The sequence below is a fragment of the Eublepharis macularius genome, chromosome 10 (genome assembly GCF_028583425.1).
Source record: "Eublepharis macularius isolate TG4126 chromosome 10, MPM_Emac_v1.0, whole genome shotgun sequence".
NCBI lineage: Eukaryota > Metazoa > Chordata > Lepidosauria > Squamata > Eublepharidae > Eublepharis > Eublepharis macularius.
Window position 1 is genome coordinate 8,051,491 of NC_072799.1, and position 21,818 is coordinate 8,073,308.

The 21,818-nt window shown below is 44.6% G+C and overlaps 2 protein-coding genes across 2 annotated transcripts in view; one reads left to right on the forward strand and one right to left on the reverse strand.

Annotated features, from left to right (window-relative positions):
• The window catches only part of CTNNA2 (catenin alpha 2), a 678,629-nt gene that overhangs the window by 381,575 nt on the left and 275,236 nt on the right, over window positions 1-21,818 (forward strand). The window contains exon 9 of the mRNA XM_054989920.1: window positions 10,033-10,053. Within this exon, the coding sequence (XP_054845895.1) occupies window positions 10,033-10,053 (21 nt within the window). The remainder of the gene's footprint in view (window positions 1-10,032; window positions 10,054-21,818) is intronic.
• Window positions 11,151-12,719, reverse strand: LRRTM1 (leucine rich repeat transmembrane neuronal 1). Its single transcript, XM_054989921.1, has one exon. It carries the CDS (start codon window positions 12,717-12,719, stop codon window positions 11,151-11,153), a length of 1,569 nt encoding a protein of 522 aa, XP_054845896.1.

The window sequence follows — 21,818 nt, forward strand, 5'->3', positions numbered from 1 at the left end:
TCATCCTGGGGACTAAGTAGAGAGCAGCACAGGTAGCTTCTTTCTCTCTAAAGTGACAGTGCAGTCCATGTGGTGCTGGAATACCAAGGCTACGGTTGAAGGAAATTACTGCATGAAAAGAATACTGCCAAATAACTCTGCAAACCCCAAACCCCAATTGGGAATATGCCAGTATGGGCTGGTTCAGTGCATGGTGGCAGTGCATGGTGGCAGATTATACCTTGGGAAAGAGTTGGGGTCTTTGGAGACTTAGAAGATGCCCCACTCTCACCCCTTTTTTCACATGTGTATAAATGGTTTTAATCCATTCTATTTTACTGGGAAAGAGAAAGCATTGGGATTGAACGCCGTCATAGGGAATGCAAAACTGTTGTTCAGCCGCCCATGACATGGGCCACGTGGGGCGTCCAGTGCGCCTCCATGTACAGCAGAGTGGGGGATCTTGACAATATGCCAACCCATAATCATACTATCGTAATTGTTGTAACATTTAGTTGATTGATGGCCCTGAACGGGATCATTCTGAACTGGCTGTGATTGGGCAAGGCAAATGTTCTTGGGGTCGCAGGTACTGAAAAAAAATCAAACAGGATTGGAAATTACTCAGAAAAGGCTGAAAATAACTCTGCAAGTATCGACACTTTGAAACGAATTGTTGATACGGCCACATTTGATATACTGTGATATACCACAGAATTTGGTATGCTGTGTAGACCTCTGGCAACTCCTGTTTCAAATAAGGTTGGAAAAGGTGAGGAAAGGGGCAAAATGATTGGGGGGGAAATGATTGAAGTGTTGGATAACAGCTGAAGATTTGAGGTGTTTTATTGGAGAGTGAAAAAGATAGCTGAGAGGGTGTGGTAGTAGTTTATAGAATGAATGGCTCAGGGACCAGATATGTAAAGATTTCCTTCCTCCCTCATATTATTAGAACTCAGGCTCACCATGAAAGGGAGTAGGTTTGATCAGATAAAAAGAGAGAGTGTCATACAATGGAAATTCCTTGTCATATAATGAAATGAGGACTCCTGCGTAAGCCAATTCATACAGGGAAGTTTATCAGTGGGCAAGTCAATATGCCAATATGTTGATATCCAGTGGAAAGTCGCAGGAACCCTTTGGAAACAGGTCTTGTCCTACAGGGTGCTTTACATTTGTTAAATATTCATACTTTTAATCAATTAAAATGTTTTAGTTAAATTGGCGACCCTGATTCATTGGATCACAGATTTAACAAAACAAAAAGATATGTAATGCAATTATTTCCTGAAAATAAGAATAAGAAGAACAAGAAGAGTGACAGGAACTGTCTTAGAAAAAGAGGCATTTTCTGTTCTCTCTTATGTTTAAGGAGTTTTTTAAGGAGTTTTTTTGTTTGGTTTTTTAGAACAAATACAGCAATCAATATAAACAAATGCAATTACGGAAATAGTAAAAATCATGGTTTTAATAACATGTAAGCAGTTATACTGATTCTTCTCATAAATGTCTAAATGTTCCATTATTTTTGAAAATAATATTAAACATGGGTTCTAGTCACCCTTTCTTCACATCTGATATTGTATGTTAATTTCAGAAGACCGTTGACTGTGATTTATTAATTCCCCAATATATGGCAGGAAATTCCTTAGATTTCCCTTTTTTGTGTTGTTTGAACTCCTGTTGTCACTAGAGTAATAATAACATGTTTGCAGTTCCTGTCCCTACACCTTTCAAAATCCCAGTATTATGAATAGTGAATCCTTGGGAGTGTGCGCGAGAAAAGCTATACAAAATCCACCACTCCCCTGTAAAACAACAACAACAACAACAAACCCTCTAGGTGCTTTTCTGTTGCTATTCCTAACCATAACACCCTCCCCCTGCCTTATATGATTCCATATTTTCTTTTCCTTCACCATCTGATCCTAGACAACCAGTAAACACAGTCACAGCCTGGCAACCATTGGAAGATCTGATGAGGGACAGCAATATTAGCAGTGGCCATCAGCAATGGTGTGCCGTCACTTCTCTAGGAATCACTGGAAACTCTATGGTAAAACCACAGAATTTCTGGTGATTTCTAGAGATGACTGACTTCACTTCTGGATTTTCCCTGGAAGTGATGTCCTGTCATTGCCCTGACAACCATTTTTTTTAATCACCCACTGCTGCTCCAAGTTGTGGTAGGAAACGTGCATCAAGGACAAAGTATGTTCCACTTCCACTAGGGCAGGTAAGCTACAGAGGAAGGGGATAGGTTCAATCAGCCATTGGGCCAAAGTGCATGTGATATTCAAATTTCATAACTATGACTCACAACATAGATATTTGGCAGCCATCAGAGATACTGATAGATCGGAGTCACGCAACTGAAGAAGCAGAAACATAACATTTTCCTCATGCCATCTCCCTGCTTAAACGTACCACACTCAAGGCTACTGTAAGCCCCTGTAAGCCTTGAGAGCGCTTGGGATACCTATATTTTGTGTATATGTTCCACTGGAATGGGACGTATGATTTCTGATCAGGAAAGAGCAGAGGGGCAGCACCAAACCTCATACCTGGTACTTGCCCCTGATGTGGGTCTCCCTTGGTGGCCTCTTTTAGAGTCCAATTCCTGGTTACATCTTGTGAGTTCACAGAACTCCAATGATGCATGTGGACTGGCCTTTTAAAGATTAGTGAATCCCAGACACTAGCAATGCAATCCTAAACCGAGTTCCCCCTTTCTAAGCTCATTGATTTCCTCTGTTTAGGATTGCAGTGTAGCTGTGCAAGCATACTAGCTCTTTAAATAAATGAATGTATGATGATGTTATGTGTATTCACACCTCTTACATTAATCAATATAGAAAAGAGTCCAGTAGCACCTTTAAGCGTAACCAACTTTACTGTTGCATAAGCTTTCAAGAATCACAGTTCTCTTCTTCAGATACATCTGAGGAAGAGAACTGTGATTCTCGAAAGCTTATGCTACAGTAAAGTTGGTTAGTCTTACAGGTGCTACTGGACTCTTCAATTTTGCTACTACAGATTAACACGGCGAACTCCTCTGGATTAATCAATATACACAGAGAGAGGACAGTGGAGACAATGACGCTGACTTTGAAAACTTTTATGGGGAACTCTCCCAATAAAATCCACTTGGTGTTAAAAATGCAAAGATTTAGCCAGAGTGTACCCAATGGGTTGTATCCAGGACAAAATTTCCACTTGTGCCTAGAGCTCTTGTGCAAGAGGGGACTCAGGAAAACAAACAAATAATAAAAAAAACTATGGTAGCCTCAAGCTTCCTGTATCCCTGTTTGCATTTCCACTTGCACAAGAACCTGCACAGCTCATTTCTGAGTGCTATAATATATACAGAGGAAAACGCTAGGTGTCGACAAGATCTTGTGCAAGCAAAACTGTTGCTAAGTCCATTTGTGTTTCTGCTTATGCATCATCGGATCTTTTCCCCCTCTTTCCTCTTGAAATCAGAGAGTTATGTATGATCAATACTGGAGAACGAGAACAAGAAGAAAAATTGGTCTAAGGAATGAGGAGAGGGAAGAGTGAATGTTCTTGAATACCAAAAAATGGCAAGATCTTCCTAATAAAAAAGAAAAGAAAGAAAAGCCTCCGACTCGGAGAGAATCGCCAGGTTTCACAACAAAGACATTCATTATAAAGCCAGACACAGCCCCATTTTAAAAAAAAAATCACTATGTTCTTCAGCGTTCAGCTGGGTTTCTCACACCCACCCACCCAATTACAGTTTCTGCCTTGCCAGAACACTATGTTGTTTCATTAGTTTCTCATGGCATTACTTCTTTTTTTCTAGACAATATTCAATCCGAACGCTGCATTCCCTCCTCCCTTTCTTTCCACCAGCTTCCCAGGCTGCAGCAATGAAACCTTTGGCCAGCTTTGGATGGTTAAAACAATTACTCTGAATACCTGCCTGAAATAAATGGATGATCCAGCTATACGGCACCAGTAATTATTTGAAACATTACCCTTTTAGATCACTGACTTGTTCCAGGCTGCCAGGGGGTAGGGGGTTATTCTGGCTCAGAAAAGGATGTATATACAGCATTACTTGCCCAGCGGCTCCATTTCTGGCCATGTGTATGCATGAGATCAGGAATGGGCAAGTACGTGCAAGAAAGAGCCTTGTAGCTTATTGCCAAGGGCACGGAAGAGAGGGGGAAACACCTTTTCCCCCCTTGTTTTGCTCTTGTTTTAGAAGTGCTCCTAAGAGTGATTTAGAGCATTCTATATCTCCACCTAGGTTTGCAATGTATATTTGGGAGGTAGAAAATTATCTTTACTGTCTTTTAAAATCATTTTATATGATTTACATTAAAAAAGAGAGAGAGAATAAATAATGCAGCTGCTTTACATGTTAAAAGAATTGGGGTGGGGGTGGGGAATTGAAATAAGAGGCAAAAGATATAGGCCTTTTTCTGACCAAAACACTTACATAATGAAGCCCTGAAATACAGACATAGCAGGGCTTCGAAAATGATTTCTCTGCATTTTCCTTGCCCCAGTCCTAGGGCTGCCAAGTTCCAAGTGGGTTCTGGAGATTTCCTGGAATTACAACTGAACTCCACAGAGAACAGTTCCCCTGGAGGAAATGGCTGCTTTGGAGGGTTGACTGTATGCCATTAAACCGTGCTGGCATCCCTTCTTTCCCCAGCTTCCATCCTCCCCAGAGTCCACTCCCAAATCTCTAGGAACTTTCTTACCTGGAGCTGGCAGCCCTGTCCAGTCCCCATGGTAGATATCCCTCCCTTGTGCGTTGAGGGACGGGCCTTTTCCCAAGTTGTTGTTTTTTTAAGCAGTAATGGACATACAGATATATACCACTATATCAATATGCAAAATTGTGATTAAAAAAAATCTGGTGGCATGCTGGCGGGGGTGGGGGTGGGGGTGCAATTGGGACTGAAGCAGGGAAAGAGGCTGCTGTGTGAGTGGTCCTCGGGAAACGCAGAGTTTTCCAACTATGTGGCATCCAGCCTGGCTTTGCTTTGACCTTTCCCAAAACATTGCAGCAAAGTAGATTTGGAAAAGGTTGCAGAAAAGTTGAAGGAAACCCAAGATAGTACGCAGAACAGTCTTGCCAGATCCCCCCCCCCAAGTCTAAACCAGGTGGGACAGGGGGCACAGCAGGCCACAGGTACTGACAGAGAATCAGCCTTGGTACAACTCGTCGCTTTCGGGTCATGCTGGAAATGACATCATCACCTGGGGACTTGGGCATATATGCATCCATTTTGCCCATGTGGCAGCCAGCCTGCCTTCCCCCTTCCTGATGCCTCACCCCTCCAGCAAAGTCTGCAGGGGGGGGGGGTTGGCAGCTGGGAGCAAGGGACCCCCCACCACCAGTGGGAGCAGGGTGCTGGCAACCCTGGCACAGGAACCCCGTGGTGCTGGGGAAAGGGAGGGGGAGATCTCATCTGGGCAAAAACCTATAGGGAAACTGCTATAGAATGAGGACCATTATTTCACCTTCTGGTTTGCTAAAAAGCAAAACAAAACCCAGAATTTGTACCTCTGTTTACTATATATAATTGTTTCATTCCCCCTTCCTTAATTATTCCTATATCTTCCCCGAATTTGCAACTGTTATGTTTTAAAAGTGCTAGGAAAAAAGCAAGCTATTTTTGGAGTTCACGCTGAGCTTCCTACAAAATCCTTGGTACTGACGCTAACAGAAGTAAAATACACTATTGATTGGTTTGGGAGAATAAATGTTGGTGTGGGACCTTACGAATATCTAAAGGAAAAAAAGAAAGAAAAGTTTGTGTCAGTCTCAGCTCACCCTTCCAATGAAATCAGTGTACAACCAGAGGGCAGTCTACCCCTTAAGAGATAATCTGCAGTATAAATTGGATTAACAACATCCAGGCAAGGTCTGGTGATCTCCTGGAATTGCAACTGATCTTCAGACTACTGAGATCAATTCCTCTGGAGAAATTGGCTGCTTTGGATGGTGTACATGCTGTTATATCCCACTGAAGTCCCTCCCTTCCCCGAATCCCACCTTCCCTAGGCTCCACCAACAAATCTCCAGGAGTTGGCAACCTAGTTATGACTTCCCCTCAAAGTTGCCTGAGAATTGTAGTTGAAGGTGGCAAGTAAGGGACCGAGGGGTTCTTTAGCAAGAAAACATCAACATTTTCAAAGGCAAGGATTTTCTGATTTCCCAAGGAGTCACAGTAGTTAAATTGTCTGAAGACTTTAGTAGTAAAATTAGCCTGGATAGTACATGTAAAACATTCAGGTTTAGTTCTTCTAAAGCTCCATCATGGGACGGGTATGTCTGGAAGAAGATAAAAACTTTGGCTGAACGTTTCCCACCCTCAACTGCTCCTTCTTCCTTATGCCACTTTTTGAAATACGTTCTATTTGTATAGTCCTCCTTCTAGGGATTTTTTTTCTGGAAAAAAAGAGGTGGTGGAACTCATTGGTGGAACTCAGGACCGCACAATGATGTCACTTTGGGTCAGCTGGAACAAGGGGGGAGTTTTTTAAAGTTTAAATCGCCCTCTGTGAAAATGGTCACATGGCTGATGGCTCCGCCCCTTGATCTCCAGACAGAGGGGAGTTTAGATTGCCCTCTGCGCCGCTGAGTGGCGTGGAGGGCAATCTAACTCCCCTCTGTCTGGAGAGCAGGGGGCGGGGCCACCGACCATGTGACCATTTTCAAGACGTGCCGGAACTCCGTTCCACCATGTTCCCGCTGAAAAAAAGCCCTGCCTGTTTCCCAGGAACCCCTTTCTTCTCTGCTTACACATTCTGTACAGTTGTGTCTGCCATCATCTTGAGATGTAACCCACAATCTACATACACCTCATATTTCTTGACCTTGAGCTATAACATCTCTGTTTTGTTTCCTTGGTACCTCCGTATGTATGTTCCCGTCTATCTGTCTACAGTTCTTCAGTCCCTATGTCACCTTTCTTTTCTCTTCTGTACTCTCTTTCTAATCTGTATAACTTTCTGCTCCAGTTATGTGCTGGCTGAATACTGTTGCTTCCACTGGCTGTTAAGAGGAACATTAAACATGCTGAGTTTTGTTTAACAACCCTTTCCTAGCACTGCAAGGCATTTTGCATGTCCTCCTCAGAAGCAAAGTCTTCCCTTAGTTTTGTTTTGTTTTTTCTCGGAAAAAATGCCTACCTTACTTCCTACATCCCTTAATTTTCCTGATAGTGTTCACAATCTCCTAAATGCATTTCTGTTTTTCTCCACTCGGAGGCAATTGGGACCACTCTCTTAGCCCACCTTAGACAAGACAGTTATTGATGCATATCATGCGTAGCATGTTTCCCACTCGCTTAGAGATCCCTGCAATACCCATCAACCATTATAAAAATATACAGTCTGCAGCCTTTCTCATTGGATCAAATATCTCTACATTGTCAACATTCAGAGCACATACAAAATGTGATGCATTAACACTGATTTTGTGATTCCCCCACTCCCTGCAACAGTTATAGAAGAGGGAAAAGGACCAAAAGGAAGATAAATGAGCAGACATGCATTCAAAGTTGCAGATTATACTAGTCTCCCACAACAGACACTGTGTACTCTTGAGTATGGGGAAGTGTGCATGTGCACGCAGATGTTAGTAGAAAAGAGTTGAACCATACAAGGGAATCTCCCACGAACTAGTAGTGTGCATTATTTCCTCTCCCCACCCCCTTTTGTACCTGCCTTGCTAATGTTCTGATTGGCAAACGCCAAGCAGGTATCTCCGAGTCTTTGTGGTCAACTACTTCGTTGTGGGAATAGAGAAGAATTCCTGAGGGATTCTTCTCGAGCTCCTGCCACATTATGCAGTGGCGTTCAATCAGATTGGTGACAGCTGCCTGGAAGAGCAGAGGAAATGGCTGCAGTTTTATTTGGGCTGCAGAAAATTTATGTCAGCCGTTTTTGGTCTGCAATTATTAACTTATTCCGTGAGCTAACTTCCATGCAGCCTGTAGGATACTAGTTCTGGTACAGCGTAGCTTGTGTAAGTTTTGGCAAAGACTGTAGCTAGCTGCAGTCCCCTATGGGTCTCTTGTCTGCAAGCTGGCCTTCTCCATTCGTTATATTAAAAAAATAATAAATTATCCATCTTGACATTCTCTCCAACTTTTTTTTGAGGGCGGGGCACCTAAAAGTCACTGGTAGTGCAACTCTTTCTTTAGGGAAAATTATAATAAAAGACGGTGAGATTAGCTGGAAAAACCTTTCAGCAGTGGTGCAGAATGCACTTAAACTGGTAATGAGGTGTAAAAAGGATGAAGAATGAATGAATTGTAAAGCTTAATTCTTGAATTATCTGCATGCAAGTTGCCTGTTGTGGTAAAAGGCAATGCATTTTTGCTTATTTCAGCACAGGTGTGCTTGGGAAATACATTTGGCACCTGCCTGCCTATATGTCTTCCTATGTATCCATCATATGTATAGTTATATGTATACACCATGCGTATACAGCTGTGCCCTGTATTTATTTCAGAGCCTTCAAGTTCCACTGCCTGTGTCCTGTAAATTTACAACAAAGCTACCTCGTTCCAAACACCCTTATGCATGCATGAAAGCTGGTGAAAATTTTGCCACCTTCAGCAGTCTATTCACATAGCAACAGGAGACAGTGAGCTAATCAGATGTCTACAATTGATGGGGAATGGTGGGGTTGGGGGCATTATGTGATTGGCACATATATGGAGACTCTCAGGTTTTGCACCTAGAAAAGCTGTATGACCCTTCTGCAGAAAATATCGTGCAAGAAGGCATCAGTGTGAAATTTGGACCAAAAAACACGAATCTCTTGAGCGCTTGAGAGCTATTTTCTCAAGCTGTTTTCCAGGCAGGGTCAAGTGAAGTGCCTCACGAGTCAAATCTGCATGATTTTGTCTTAACTGAGCATTTCATTGAGGAGATTCCTGTTTCTAAAAGGTTGTGATGTTTCAGAAACCCTGGGGAGGCTTGGTCCGTCTTTATTCATTGGGAGTTTTACCCTCTGTATCGCAATGCTTCCAGACCAAGCCCTTGCAGCTGTTGGTGGCGAGTGACAGCTACTTTGCCAGCTCTGCTCCGGAATCATTCCAGGCTCTTATCATCTGAGTAAATGCCAAGACCCTTAACTTGAAGTGTAGCAGGCTTTGGAACAAACACATTTGCTTTGGGGTGGGGCTGGGCAGTGAGGAATATGCCATGCCCTCTCCTAACCTAAGAAGCCGTATCCATCACTCAGTGGTCTCTGGTTCAATTTAGCTTGCAATATGTCAGTACAGCAAAAGTGGCCAGACAGTAAACATTTCTCCTTTAAAGGGGGAGCCTGTCCTTTTGCCTGGGAGAAGAAACTTGTGAAATTTCTCCTCGAGATAAACCCTGGCTTGACAAAACAGAGCTTTTTTGCCTGCAACTGCAGGGGTGGGGGGAGGTAAAGCCTAGCTTGCTTCATTCCTCCTCTGCATTTTTATGAACCTCCCCCCCCCCCCAGCTTCTTCCAGCAGGTGTCAGTTGCCTGCTTCATACATTTATTTGCTTCAAAGCAGTGACATTTTAAGTTAATTAAATATAAACTAATTCCATGGCATTTGCTTCTACCTCCTCCAATACCAACACTCATGAAATACCGGTGAACCATGATGGGTTTTTTTAAAGACTTTTTTTTTTTAACAAAATCTTCCATCCATCCACTTAACTCAGATGCTAAGCTGTTTGTTGATGTCTAGAAAGACAGATATATGCACCTGTCTGTTGTTTCATGTTTTTTTTAAAATAAATCCACAGGTAGAATGCATAGGCCTACATCATGTTTTAAAGTAGTTAGCAGGCTGGCCACATACTGGAAGTGGCAAGCTCAAAATATAGAAGAGGGAGAACAACATAAGGCAGTCACTTAAAACAGGGTACAGAAATTGGTCAAAAATGGCCTTAGTTTGGGCGTTTGTCCTTAATCGCAGTTATACCACCAGTGAGCAAACGCCGCTCCCCCCACCCATCACCTTGGCCAAGGCCTGGCCCTCCACAAGATGCCTTTTCCCCCTTAGTGGCTTGCAGTGGCAATCGGAGGCATGCCTCGTATCCCAAAGTGGTTTGCTTCATTACACAAAACCTCCAGAGCCACACACAGAGACAGCTTTTCCCACCACAAATGGGAATGTGGCCTCCACTCCCTTTTCATCTGGGCTCTGTAGGGGAGGGGTGGGGGGGTCACTAAATTAGAACTCTGGAAAGGGGAAAGGGGAGAACACTTGATCCCATTCAGGGGGCAGGTGTACCAAAGGGACAGTAGAAAATAGCAATCTTTGGCAGATTTTTTTCCTCCTCCCCCTTGCCCCAGGCCGGCAATTGGAGGAGGGGGCAGTATCGCAGCAAGTTGAAAGGAACTGCATTTCTGTGCCACCTAAAGCAAGGTATAAACCTTCTGCAGTGTTGACAGGGGGAAAGAGTAGTACTTTGTAGCATCCCTGGCCATACCAGACCCTCATTCTACTATGCACAGATGTTACAGGTACCATATTGAGAACTGGATTTTCAGTGCCATATTTTAAAATTCAACAGCAACAGGGCAAATCCGGCCACTACATTACAAAACCAAGAAGCCAAACATTGATTTAAACCTTTGCTTTTGCATGGCTTGATCGGAACCAAGGTTTTGATACTTTATTCTGCTTGGGGGGGGGGTATGAGAAATCAGATCATCTCCCTCCAGCGCACGCGTGCGCGTACACACAGACACACACACACACACACATACTCCACATTATAGGTGGTTGACAGTTCATGTAACGTACACCAGTCTAAAAAAACTGTAAATGCTATTTTCCTTTTATTTTAAACATATTTTTTGTTGTCATTTTACAAAAAGAATCAATAGTTGGTACTTTTCTTTCTTTTTTACACTGAGATTTGTTCTGAATATTAACAGATCTTTCAAGAGAGCTGTTATAGGAAATATCTTTATTTTTTTTAAAGTTGACTGTCTTGAAGGTTTTTAAGCCACAGTAAAGCTAAAATTTCAAGTCTTTTCAGGGGGAACAGCTCCTGTTTTTAACAATTTCAGCAAGAAAGGGCACCGCGTAAGCAACAGTCAGCCCTGCTCCGACTGTCTTTTGCTTTGCCCATTGCTATTTGGTTTCACACTCTTTCCAGTCCCCCACTGGAAAAGGATAAAATCACACCTCACATTCCCTCGCTGGCTGCTGGTGGCAAGTACAGGATCCATACTCATTAATGATCACCAGAGCTCCCTCAATGTGATTGGGTTTGTAATCAACATAATACTCCTGGGCTGACATCGCAGCCATTTGATGCATGGTCTGTTTTTGTTTCTGCTTTCTACGCTGTGTCACAAAACACTGCCTCAGTTGCCTAAGGCTGGCGGGGAAACACTTCCATGAAACGTACAACACCAAAACCACTATGAGGAAAGAGAAGATGAGGGCCATGGTCCCCGTTACCACTTTGTGAATCTGAACAGCGTTCTCACTGTTCTCGTTGGGCATAGTTACCGTGACAGCATTTGTCGTTCTATCCCCTTCTGTGTCCTGCACATCGTAGTTCACAGTGGCAGGGCTGTAGCTGAACATTTGGTCACTGTTGTTTGCTACAGCCGACTGGAGGTTACCCTCAGTCGTCAGGTCCGTTGCGTCTTCGCATAAGTGAAAAGCATAGACTGCATCCAAGACATCCTCTCCCTGTGCATACTCAGGGGTGGCACAGAGCAAGTTGCTGTCATAGCGGCCCTTAAAGTTGCTCAGCCAAGAGGCCAAGGCGCAAATGTTGCGGCCACAATCCCAGACATTGGCAGAAAGGCTGACGCTAGTAAGGGATTTCCAGGAGTTGAGGATTCTCGAGTGAATGTAGGTGAGCCGGTTGGAATCCAGCTGCAGGGACTGGAGGTGAGGTACGCTTTCGAAAACATGCGGTTCAATGTATTCAATCTCATTGCCCGAGAGGTCCAGTTTTTCTAAATTCCATATCCAGTCCAAGGAATTCACCACGATAGTGACTTTATTCCTCCGTAGGCAAAGGGAGTGAAGAGCAATAAGCCTTGGGAAATGGGCCAAGTTCACTTTCACCAAGTCATTGTGCTCAAGATGCAACTCAGAGAGTTTAAACAAGCCTGCAAAAGAGTTTCGAGCCAGGCTTTTCAACTGATTGTATCCGATGTCGAGAAACTTCAGGCTGCGACAGTCCTGGAAGATCCGAACGGGCACAAACTTAATGGCATTGGATCGCATGTGCAAAGTCGTCAGCTTCCGCAGCCCGTGGAACAGGTCGGGCTCCAAAGCCTGCAGGTTATTGTAGGATAAATCCACACTGCGCAAGTTTGGCATGGGCCGGAAGGTGGTGTTGGGCAGTTGGGTGATTTTGTTCGAACTCAGAGTGAGTTCTTTAACTCTCCGCAGCTTTTGAAAGGCATTTCCCTCCACTGAGCAAATGTGATTGTGATCCAGATAGAGCCACGTGAGTTGCATTAACCCTGTGAACTGTCCGTCATGCAGCTCGGAAAGGCTGTTGTACCGCAACGACAAGCCCATCACGCCCGACAGGTTGTGCGGCATCTCTGTGAAATTCAGCGACTCACAGTACAAAAGCCTGCCCTCGCACCGACAGAGCAGCGGGCACCCACTATTCACGGCTGGAAGCATTTTGAAAAAGAGAGCCAGTGTGCACAGGATCAACCCCGGGGGCTTCCTTAGCAGCCAGTTTAAACAGACACCAATAAGAAGGAAATCCATTAGCAAGAATATTCCCAAAGGCGCTTGAGAATGTCCATTGAATCTTTTGTTCATCAGTTTCCTTGCCGTTCGAATTCTACATCATATCATATATAAAACGGGGGGTAAGGGGGCGGGGGCCAGGGAAAAACAGGAGTAGCATGGGGGCCGAATATTTCACTTTGGGGTTTCTTTTAAAAAAAAAACAGCATGCAGAAATCTGTACAGCATTAAAGTTCAGACGCATTCAAAAGGTACGAAGGATTTTGTCCATGTTAGATGCTGCATCAAAGGAAAGAACAATTAAAAAAAAATCTCTCTCTCTTCATGAAAGAATGAAATTAAAAAGTGGCTTACCCACCCTTTTCCAGAGAGTGACAGCCTCCATTCAGCGGCTTCCTTTGTGTTTGGACTTAATTATATGCAGGGCTAAAAAGGAGCTCTCTGTTGCTACCAATTCTGTCTCTTTTCGGCTTTCTGCGAGGTTGGCAGGCACACAATGTCTCACTTTGCTCCGTCTCAAAGGGCAAGAGGCATGTCCAGCTAGTTTTTTTTTCCCCTTCCTGATTTTTAAACTGACTCCCAAGACCTTCAAGTTTCAGAAGTATGGGCATAAGGGTTGATCTTCCTTCCTTTTCTCTCTCCCCTCTGTCCTTTTTTTCCTCTGCAGTTAATACTGTGACGTGGGGAGTGAGAGAGGAGGGGGAAAAAATGAAAGAAAGAAGCCCCTTCCAAAAAAACTCTTTACTTAACAGCTCCCCAGGATTTGACAGTCTCTTTAATGTCCATCATTGGAGAAGACCCGCAACAACCTTTTTACTCCACTGACGCAGCATACAGTTCCTTCACTGACCGGACCGGCTAAAGATGGCTTTATTCCCCCATTCCTGGTTCGCTTGGCTTGTTAGAAGATGCTTAGAGCAGAAAGAGAAACAGAGAGAGACAGCGCGAATCCTTTCCTTCCAGCCCAGCAGTATGTAGCTACAGCATGCAGAGGCACCGCGCGCTCACTGCGTGTCGTAAGCTGTTCATGATTGTATGCCTGCGCCGTGCTTCGCAGACATGGGCAAATGGAAAAAGGGGTGGGCATCAAACCAACATTTTAGTGAACCAGTAAAGGAATATATGTTCTCTGATGAAATGGAAAATACTTTAAGTCCCTCTTGCTGTTACTCAGACGCACACATGCATGCACACAGACACACACACACCCCGACAGCTGCAGCGGCAAGACATTTCTAAGGATGAAGCTATGGAATTAGATCTCCTTTTCCTTAGTCTTTGTTTCAGCAGAGGTCCTAGTTCATAAGGGGAAAGGGGATGCAAACTAGGGCTGGGTAGGATGTGTTTGCCTTCCTAGATTTGCAGGAAGAATCTGTCCAAATTCCAAACCTTGGATGATTTTCTGTTGTCTGAGATGAGGATTTGACATTTGCAGTTCATTTCACAGGGAGAGGTGCGTGTTGGACACACTGTGTTCTGTTTCTCATTTTGGTATGCATGTTTGTGAGAGTTCTCTCTCTCTCTCTCTCTCTCTCTCTCTCTCTCTCTCTCTCTCTCTCTCTCTCTCTCTCTCTTTTGGAGGGGGCTGTTTTTCTTGCACAGATGCAAGCAAGGTTGTTGCAAGAAGGGATTGTGTGAGATTGAATATGGTTTGCTCTCTTTACCGTTCTGCATTTAAAATAAAAATAGCACATGCTAATGGCATCTTTGTGGGGAAACTGCAGTGTAGATGCTACGGCACACAACACCGTTATTCATGTGCTTCGAATGCTGCATTTATGAATCAATCTTCCTTGTAGCTTTTTTCTGGAGAGCCCGTGCGTGTTATGGGGAGGGAGTGTTAGCCCCCCCCCCAACCCGGCCCGCTTTCTAAAACTGTGCTGCTGTTTTGTTCAGCGGACCAAGAAATGCCTGCCTGCTAATTTCCAGCCACCATTAGGTATGGAAAAGGCCGTTGTTGACATGTGTTTTCTGCATCCTTTAGCGACTTGGAGAACAAGCCCCACTTTGTTGCCAGGGAAATACTGCTCAGTCTCTTGCCCATTTTGCAGCACACCTGAGAGCCTGCCCTGGCCAGTCTTATGGAGCCAAGTTTTCAAGCCTGGGGGCTTGGATTTTGATCCTGGCACATTCGATGCTCTGTGGAGGAGTTGAATAAAATAGCCCCGCTGGATAACGTTGAGGGCGCACCTTTGAGGGACATTTCCGAGGGCGGGGTGGGTGGTATGGGTTTTGAGGCGTCTTGCTGTCCCTGGATATACTACCGAGGAGCAAAATCTCAATACTTTCAGAATGCGTTTGCCTTTGCTGTCACATAGTCTGTTGGCACCCACCAGAACGCAGAGCCAGAAGAGTTGAAATTTACATTCCTGAGGGCAATGAGTGGGGAACTCAAAGCATAGTCCATGGAAAACATTTCCAAGGGACATTTTGGGATACAGGAAGGGGGTCATTCTGGCATACAGTGACATGTTAGGATTAAAAAAAAATCACTCCTACATTTTTTTCCATTTTCAGCATACCCTGCTCACACGTTTTAAGATATGTGTCTGGAAACTTAAGCCAGATCCCATCTCAAATAAGTCTCTCTGTTTTTCTTACGGGAAGAAGCAGGCTCCTCCTCCTCCTTTTTCATTCCCTGCATAAGCAGTCCTATGCTAGTCCTGCCCAATGGTACCAGTGGATAAGAAGCCAGCAGAGAAGTGGGTGAAAGGCAGATAAGGCAAGGGGAAGGCTGGGAACCTGCAGCCAAAGACTTCATAGATGCGCTGGGCGGTAGCTTGGGAAAGGGCTGGGGAACTGGCGTCGCAGATCTTCATGGGTTCACAGCAGTCATCTTGCCAGTGCGTTCTGACAATCCTCTTTTATGGTAGTCCTGTTTTAGGACTCAGAGATGGCTTTTCTCTGTGCTTAAGTGTGTGTGTGTGTATGTGTTTGTGTGCACGTGTGCATATATGCGTGGTGTTGAGACAAAGTGTGTATTCAGATATTCCACAATAGTAATTACTTAGGTCACAAATATCTAATTGGCTTATGTGTCTTAATTACTCAGTTGGGTTGCAGGATGGGGGGGGGGACCTTGGGATAAAAATATGTGTGTGGGGGGGGTACTCAAATCACGTTTATCTGTGTAAACAGTATAAGGATTGCAAGATATGAGCCCAGTAGCACCTTAAACACCAACTAGATTTCCAGCGTGTGAGCGTCTGAGAGTCAGTGCTCCCCAAAGCTCATACCCTGGAAATCTAGTTAGTTTTTTTTTTGTTATTGTTGTTGTTTTAAGGTGCTGCTAGACCCAAATCTTGCTCTTCTACTACAGACCAACACAACTACCCACCTGTAAGTATCTGGATTGTTGTTTGTAGTGGGGAGCTTTTACAATTTCCTTTGGCTTATGCAGAAATGATACAAGCTGAGCAACAGTGACAAAAACTCTACAAAGAGAGGCTGATTATCTCAGGCTACCATCTTGTGACAATCTCTGGGATAGCCTGGATCACACACAGAGAGGGAGTGCATCTGTGTGTGCGTGAACTCCTAAATGACTTCTCACTCTAACGAATAGTGAGCTAGTAGACCCTGTAGAGCAATGAAAGCCCCATAAACAGGTTACCACAGATAAGGTAGAGGTCTCTGTGTTACGGATTCCCCAGGTGTGAAGAAAAATATGATGTAAAGAAATGGAGGGGAACCTAAGGAGAATTGAGCATGTTCCAGAAGGGACAACAGCTAAGAGATAAAAGGGAAATTGGTGGAGGGTAAAAAAAATCAGCCTGTTCGTGTCCCTGAGAGTTTACAGAGTCCCAGAAGGGGAGATTTGGGGGGGAATGGGGTTGGCCTGTACTAATTTGTAGGCCCCCAGCCTCTACTGAAAATGCTCAAAGCGGTTTACAACATTAAATCATTGTAGTACATTGAGTACTGGGCTTAGTCACGAGAGATTTGGGTTTCAGATTTCTGTTCCCCCAGGAACCCGGACTGTGCTTCTGAAGAAAACACCCCTCAATCCGAGCTTCCAGCTGGGAACGCCAGGGATATTCACTATGACAGTGTTATTGGTAAAAAAGAGATGAGAGCACCACGGACATTCGTAGCGCTCTTTAAAAAGGGTATATTATATCTGTTATTCATGGGGCATAAAAGGTCAGCCACGAAGCAAAGGATTCTCTTGACACAGAGAAATGGCCTCTTGGGGGCAAATTATGCCTCACACAGAGTTCTGTGTTTCTTTCCCTAAATTTGCTTTCCTTATTGGAGGATGCAGTCTAGAAATAGGAGATAACCCTTTATCAGTGGTTCTTTTTAAGAGCTCTCCTTCCCTCCCTCAAGCTATTTTATATGTCCACAGGAGAAATGGCATGGTGTCCTGTATCTTTTCTCCCCCCACCCCCACCATTTGTGTGATTCTACACGGCTAAAATGGATGGCAGGGAAGGGGTTATTAGCTCGCCACTCCCTCACCCTCCTGCACTTCTGATTGCAGCCCCCAGTGGCTGCTTTTCAATTCAAAAATTGTTAGGGAAAGCGAGAAGCGCATCCTTGGATGGCATGGAGAGCCAGAATGTCCCCTCCCATGTTTTCAAAGGGACCCAACTGTTGTGTTCTTTGTGAAAAAGGACTCAGGCCTGTCAAAAGTGACACATCTCACTATGTAGGGCCTTGGCCCAGCATGTAGGTAACTGAAGATGAGGCTTTATATAGCCTGGAAACGTGAGGCTCCAGGTTTTTTTAACCCAAGAGAAGACCTGATCTGGACTCTTTTATGGGGTCAGGCAGTACTGGTGCAGAAAGTTGTTATTGTTCCACCTCTGCAGTTCCTGCTTTTGTTCAGACTTTGGTGATGAGGCACTGGCTAAACTCCTCTCCGGGCATCTCTCAGGTTTCCATGTCATGACTAGACATGGGCATGAACAGAAAAAAACCCGAACATGGTGTTCATTGTTCATTGCCATCCACGAACAACGAACACTGAGGAACATGATCCTGTCATGAACATGTTCATTGTTCGTTGTTTGTGGAGGCCAACAGGCCCTCCTCCAGCCATCAAGATCCCTACCACACCACTCCCAGAAACCCTACCTGAGCAGGCGGCAGGAAAGGTACCAGTAATAAATAATAGCTTGGCCCAGAGCCTGGCAGCAGCCCTGGAACCTGAAGGGGTATATCCCTATTCCACCACACACAAAGAAAATTCAAGCTCCAATGCACTCTCCCTGTCTCTCTCACAAAATGCCAACAGCAACTGTCTCTCCCTCACTGTCTGCAAAACCAGAGCTGGGAGCCCCCCTCCCCCCCCTGCTCTTTGCTTCCTTGTAACAAATGTGGAGCTCCACACTTGAAAGGAAGACCTGCCTATCAAGCTAAATTGGTCTTAGATTGGGGTTTCCAGGGCAACAGCAGGAGTTCAGACAGAGTTCAGGCAGTCCTTGCCTCCGGTTGCCAAGGGAATTGATTGCAGGTGCCAGACTGGCTTGACGAACAGCAACGAATGAGGCTTGCAATGACCACCTGTTCATTTAGAGTTCATTTAGAATGGGGCCTCACAAACAGCTTGTTCGGGAACAGCAGATTGGGCTGTTCGTGGCCTTTTTAAAGTTCGTATTGCTGTTTGTGCCCATCTCTAGTCATGACCACCTACAAGTTCAAGCCCAGACATCAGCAAGGATGTGTAGTTAACTGAATCCATCCAGTCCTTAAAGCAAAGGTTCCTTATGTGCTAACTGCTGTTGTTACTCCACTGTACTTTCCCCATACAGATACATTTGTTCTTTGATGCTGTGATTTTTGATATTGCAAACTATAGCACAGGACATCAGAAGAGATCAGCGATTCAGGCAGTGTTGTGTCATCTTGGATCCGATCCCGTGGATCTGTTCTGCTAATGGTGGTGCTTTCCTCACTCATGGGGAGCTTTCTGCTGATGCAGGAATCCCTTCTGTCTGTGGGCGGGCTGCTTGTGATGGAGGAAAGCTCCTCTGTTAACAGAAAAGATGCGTGGAATCCAACCTCCTGCTCTCAGAGGTATCAGCCAGCAAGGAATACCCCAATCCTGATCCTTTAAATCAGTTGGATGACCCACTTAACGTGGGGAAAGACAACCCATCCACCCACTCCCTGGACTGTCAGCGATCCTGACCAATGGGAAGATTCCTTCTTGGCTTCGGATAAGGTGATGATTGGGCTCAGTGAGGGAGTCTTTTCCAAATGGTAACTTGTGCTGTAATAAAAAAAGTGTGAAACTTAATCTGGAAGTGTCCTCATTTTACTCTTCTTATTTTAAGCTCTCGTCGCGGCTGCCTTACACTTCCAAATTCGTCCAAAAGTTTTAAAATCTGCCAATGGCAAATTAACAGATTTAAACAAGGATTATTATCCTCATTATGATTATCATTGTTGTTATTGTCATTAATATTTATATTAAAAAGTCACTATTTTAAGGCATCAGCACAAAGTATGCATCTACTTAAACAGACTATATCGGCCGCATAGAAATGTAGCTGAGAAACAATATACAGAGTTATTGTTGCCATTGAAAATGGCTACATTTTGCATGCCACAAAAAAATTACTTATCCACCAATTCTCTCTTCCCATCACAACCACGAATGTGTTATGGATGTGGTATGGATATTCGTGCAACTCAGGCTTTCTTGGGCCAGTCACTGTCAGAGTTACGGACCACCCAAAAATGCCTTATGCTGAGTCAGACCCTCTGTCCATCAAGGAAAGTGTTGCCTACTCAGACTGATAGTTGCTCTCCGGGGTCTCAGGTGGAGGGCTTTCTTATCACCTGCTAGCTGATCCTTTTAACTGGAGACACCGGGCGTTGCACTTGGGACCTTCTGCATGCATTGAGCCAGGGTCCTTCATATATTTTACACAAAGTTGCCATGTGAATAAAATGGGGATGGGAGAACCACATGCACTGCCTTATGTGCCTTGGAGTATGAAGAGACAGAAATGCAGTCAAGATGTACAGATGAGACCCACCATCAGTTTACAATGTGGAACCCACCGTTTCATCTCTATGCCTGTCTTTCTTCTCAGGGGACTGATTTTCTCTAGGATTACCAAATGCATTGGAAGATGGGGCTCCTGTCTGATTATGTAAATGATTATGTAAAGGCTGTAAATTGTTATTGGAGAAGCTGCACCTGCTAAAATTACCTTTTCTGCACAACTATTAAAAGCAAAGGAATCCTTTCTTACAGTGTATCTGGAGTCAGAGTGTTTGTCTCATTTTATACCCCGCCCTTCTTGCAAGGAGCTCAGAGTAATGTGCCTGATTCTTCCTCTCTCCACGTTATGAGACAAGTTATGCAGAAAGACAGTGCAGCTGTGTGGCAATTTAAACTTGTGGTTCCCAGTCCTAATCTAATTCTTTCTCTCTCTCTCTCTCTCTCTCTCTCTCTCCTCCAAATGAGATCAAATATAACCTAACAACCCAAAGCTGGTGGTGCCGCCGGTACTATCCACTTTCTACTGGGCCACTACCCAGTAGATCTTGTGTGAGATCTTGTGTGTGTGTTATGTGCCGTCAAGTCACCTCCAACCTATGGAGATCCTATAAATGAAAGACCTCCAAAACATCCTGAGATTAACAGGCTTGCTCAGATCCTGCAAACAAAAGGACATGTTTGTTTGTTTGTTTGTTTTTGGCCCTCTCTGCTGAACATTTTGTAGACCTCCAAAGGCCTCCTTTGTGTGACCTTGGTGCTCTCCCATAGATTGGTCACTGATTTCTCTCTCTCTCCTTTCTCACGTTTGTGACGCTCAGTCATTTACTTATGTGCACTCCATAGGTTTAACAAGCACAGAGAGCCTGATTTCGCTGTCCTCAATAAGAGCCCCATGGCACAGAGTGGTAAGCCCAAGCTCTGCTCACGACCTGAATTCGATCCTGGCAGAAGCCGGGTCCAGATAGGCGGCTCAAGGTTAACGCAGCCTTCCATCCGAGGTTGGTAAAAGGAGTACCCAGTTCCCTGGGGGTAAAGTGTAGATGACTGGGGAGGCAATGGCAAACCACCCCGTAACAAAACGTCTGCGAAGAAAATGTTGTGATGCAACGTCCCCCTATGGGTCAGTAACAACTTGGTGCTTGCACAGAGGACTACCTTTCCCTTTTTTACCCAATAAATATAGACAGAGCTGGTTCCAGAGTTTCTTTGGGGGGGGGCTGGGCAGCGATTGTTCAGCTCCCCCTATGCTGATGCTTTGTGCGCCACCCACAAGCCCTTCTCCAGCAGCGCTAGGCAGCTGGAAGCAGGGTGGCAAAGCACTCACAGGCAGTGGAAGAGCAAGCACAAGAGGAGATGTGTGAGTGGGGAGTAAGCAGCAGTGGGGCACACAAGAAACCACAACCCCTGGCAGCCGCCCAGCCTTGCCACAGCTGACACTGTCCCTGAGAAATAGTGCTATATGTATAAACTCGATAACCCTCCAGTAACTTGAAGAGGTTTCTTGTCTCCTCATCTCGACAGGAATGAAACCACGAGGAGAGTACTGTTTTGCTTTGCTTTGGTTTATTGGGGGGGGGGGTGACAAAAATATCTTGATTTTGAGAACTGCAGTTCTGGGTTCCAAAACAGAGTCAGGAACAGCCATTAGGACTGATCTTGTATGTGCGGAAGTCTCTTCCAGCCTTCATAGAATGGCTCTGACACAATCTCACATTGCTAGAGATTTCCCTGTACATATTTGGAGTCCTAATAATGAGAAAATATTGGGAACAGTCACCAGATTTGAAGAGTCACCAGATACCTGATGGACCATCTCCCCCCAGTATGTCGAAAGGAGGGCAACAAAAATGATGGGGTGGTGGTGGTCTGGAGACTAAGTCTTAGGCGGAAAGGTTGAAGGAGATCTAGCCCCAATATCCTCCCTTTTGAAGCTTACCTGGTGCCTATATTTACTTTCTTTTAGGCACCATGTTACCAGAACTGCTCTTTTATTATAATGGGGAATTAGCTGTAGCAGTCTGTAACTATTAATATTAAGCGAGGATCATAACCTATGTTTACGGAGGTCCCGATCCCAGACACTCTAGTGAAAAAGAGGCAGACAAGGAGTAAGGTTCAAACACGTGTATTGAGTGTAGCGTAAGCCTAGCTTGCACAAT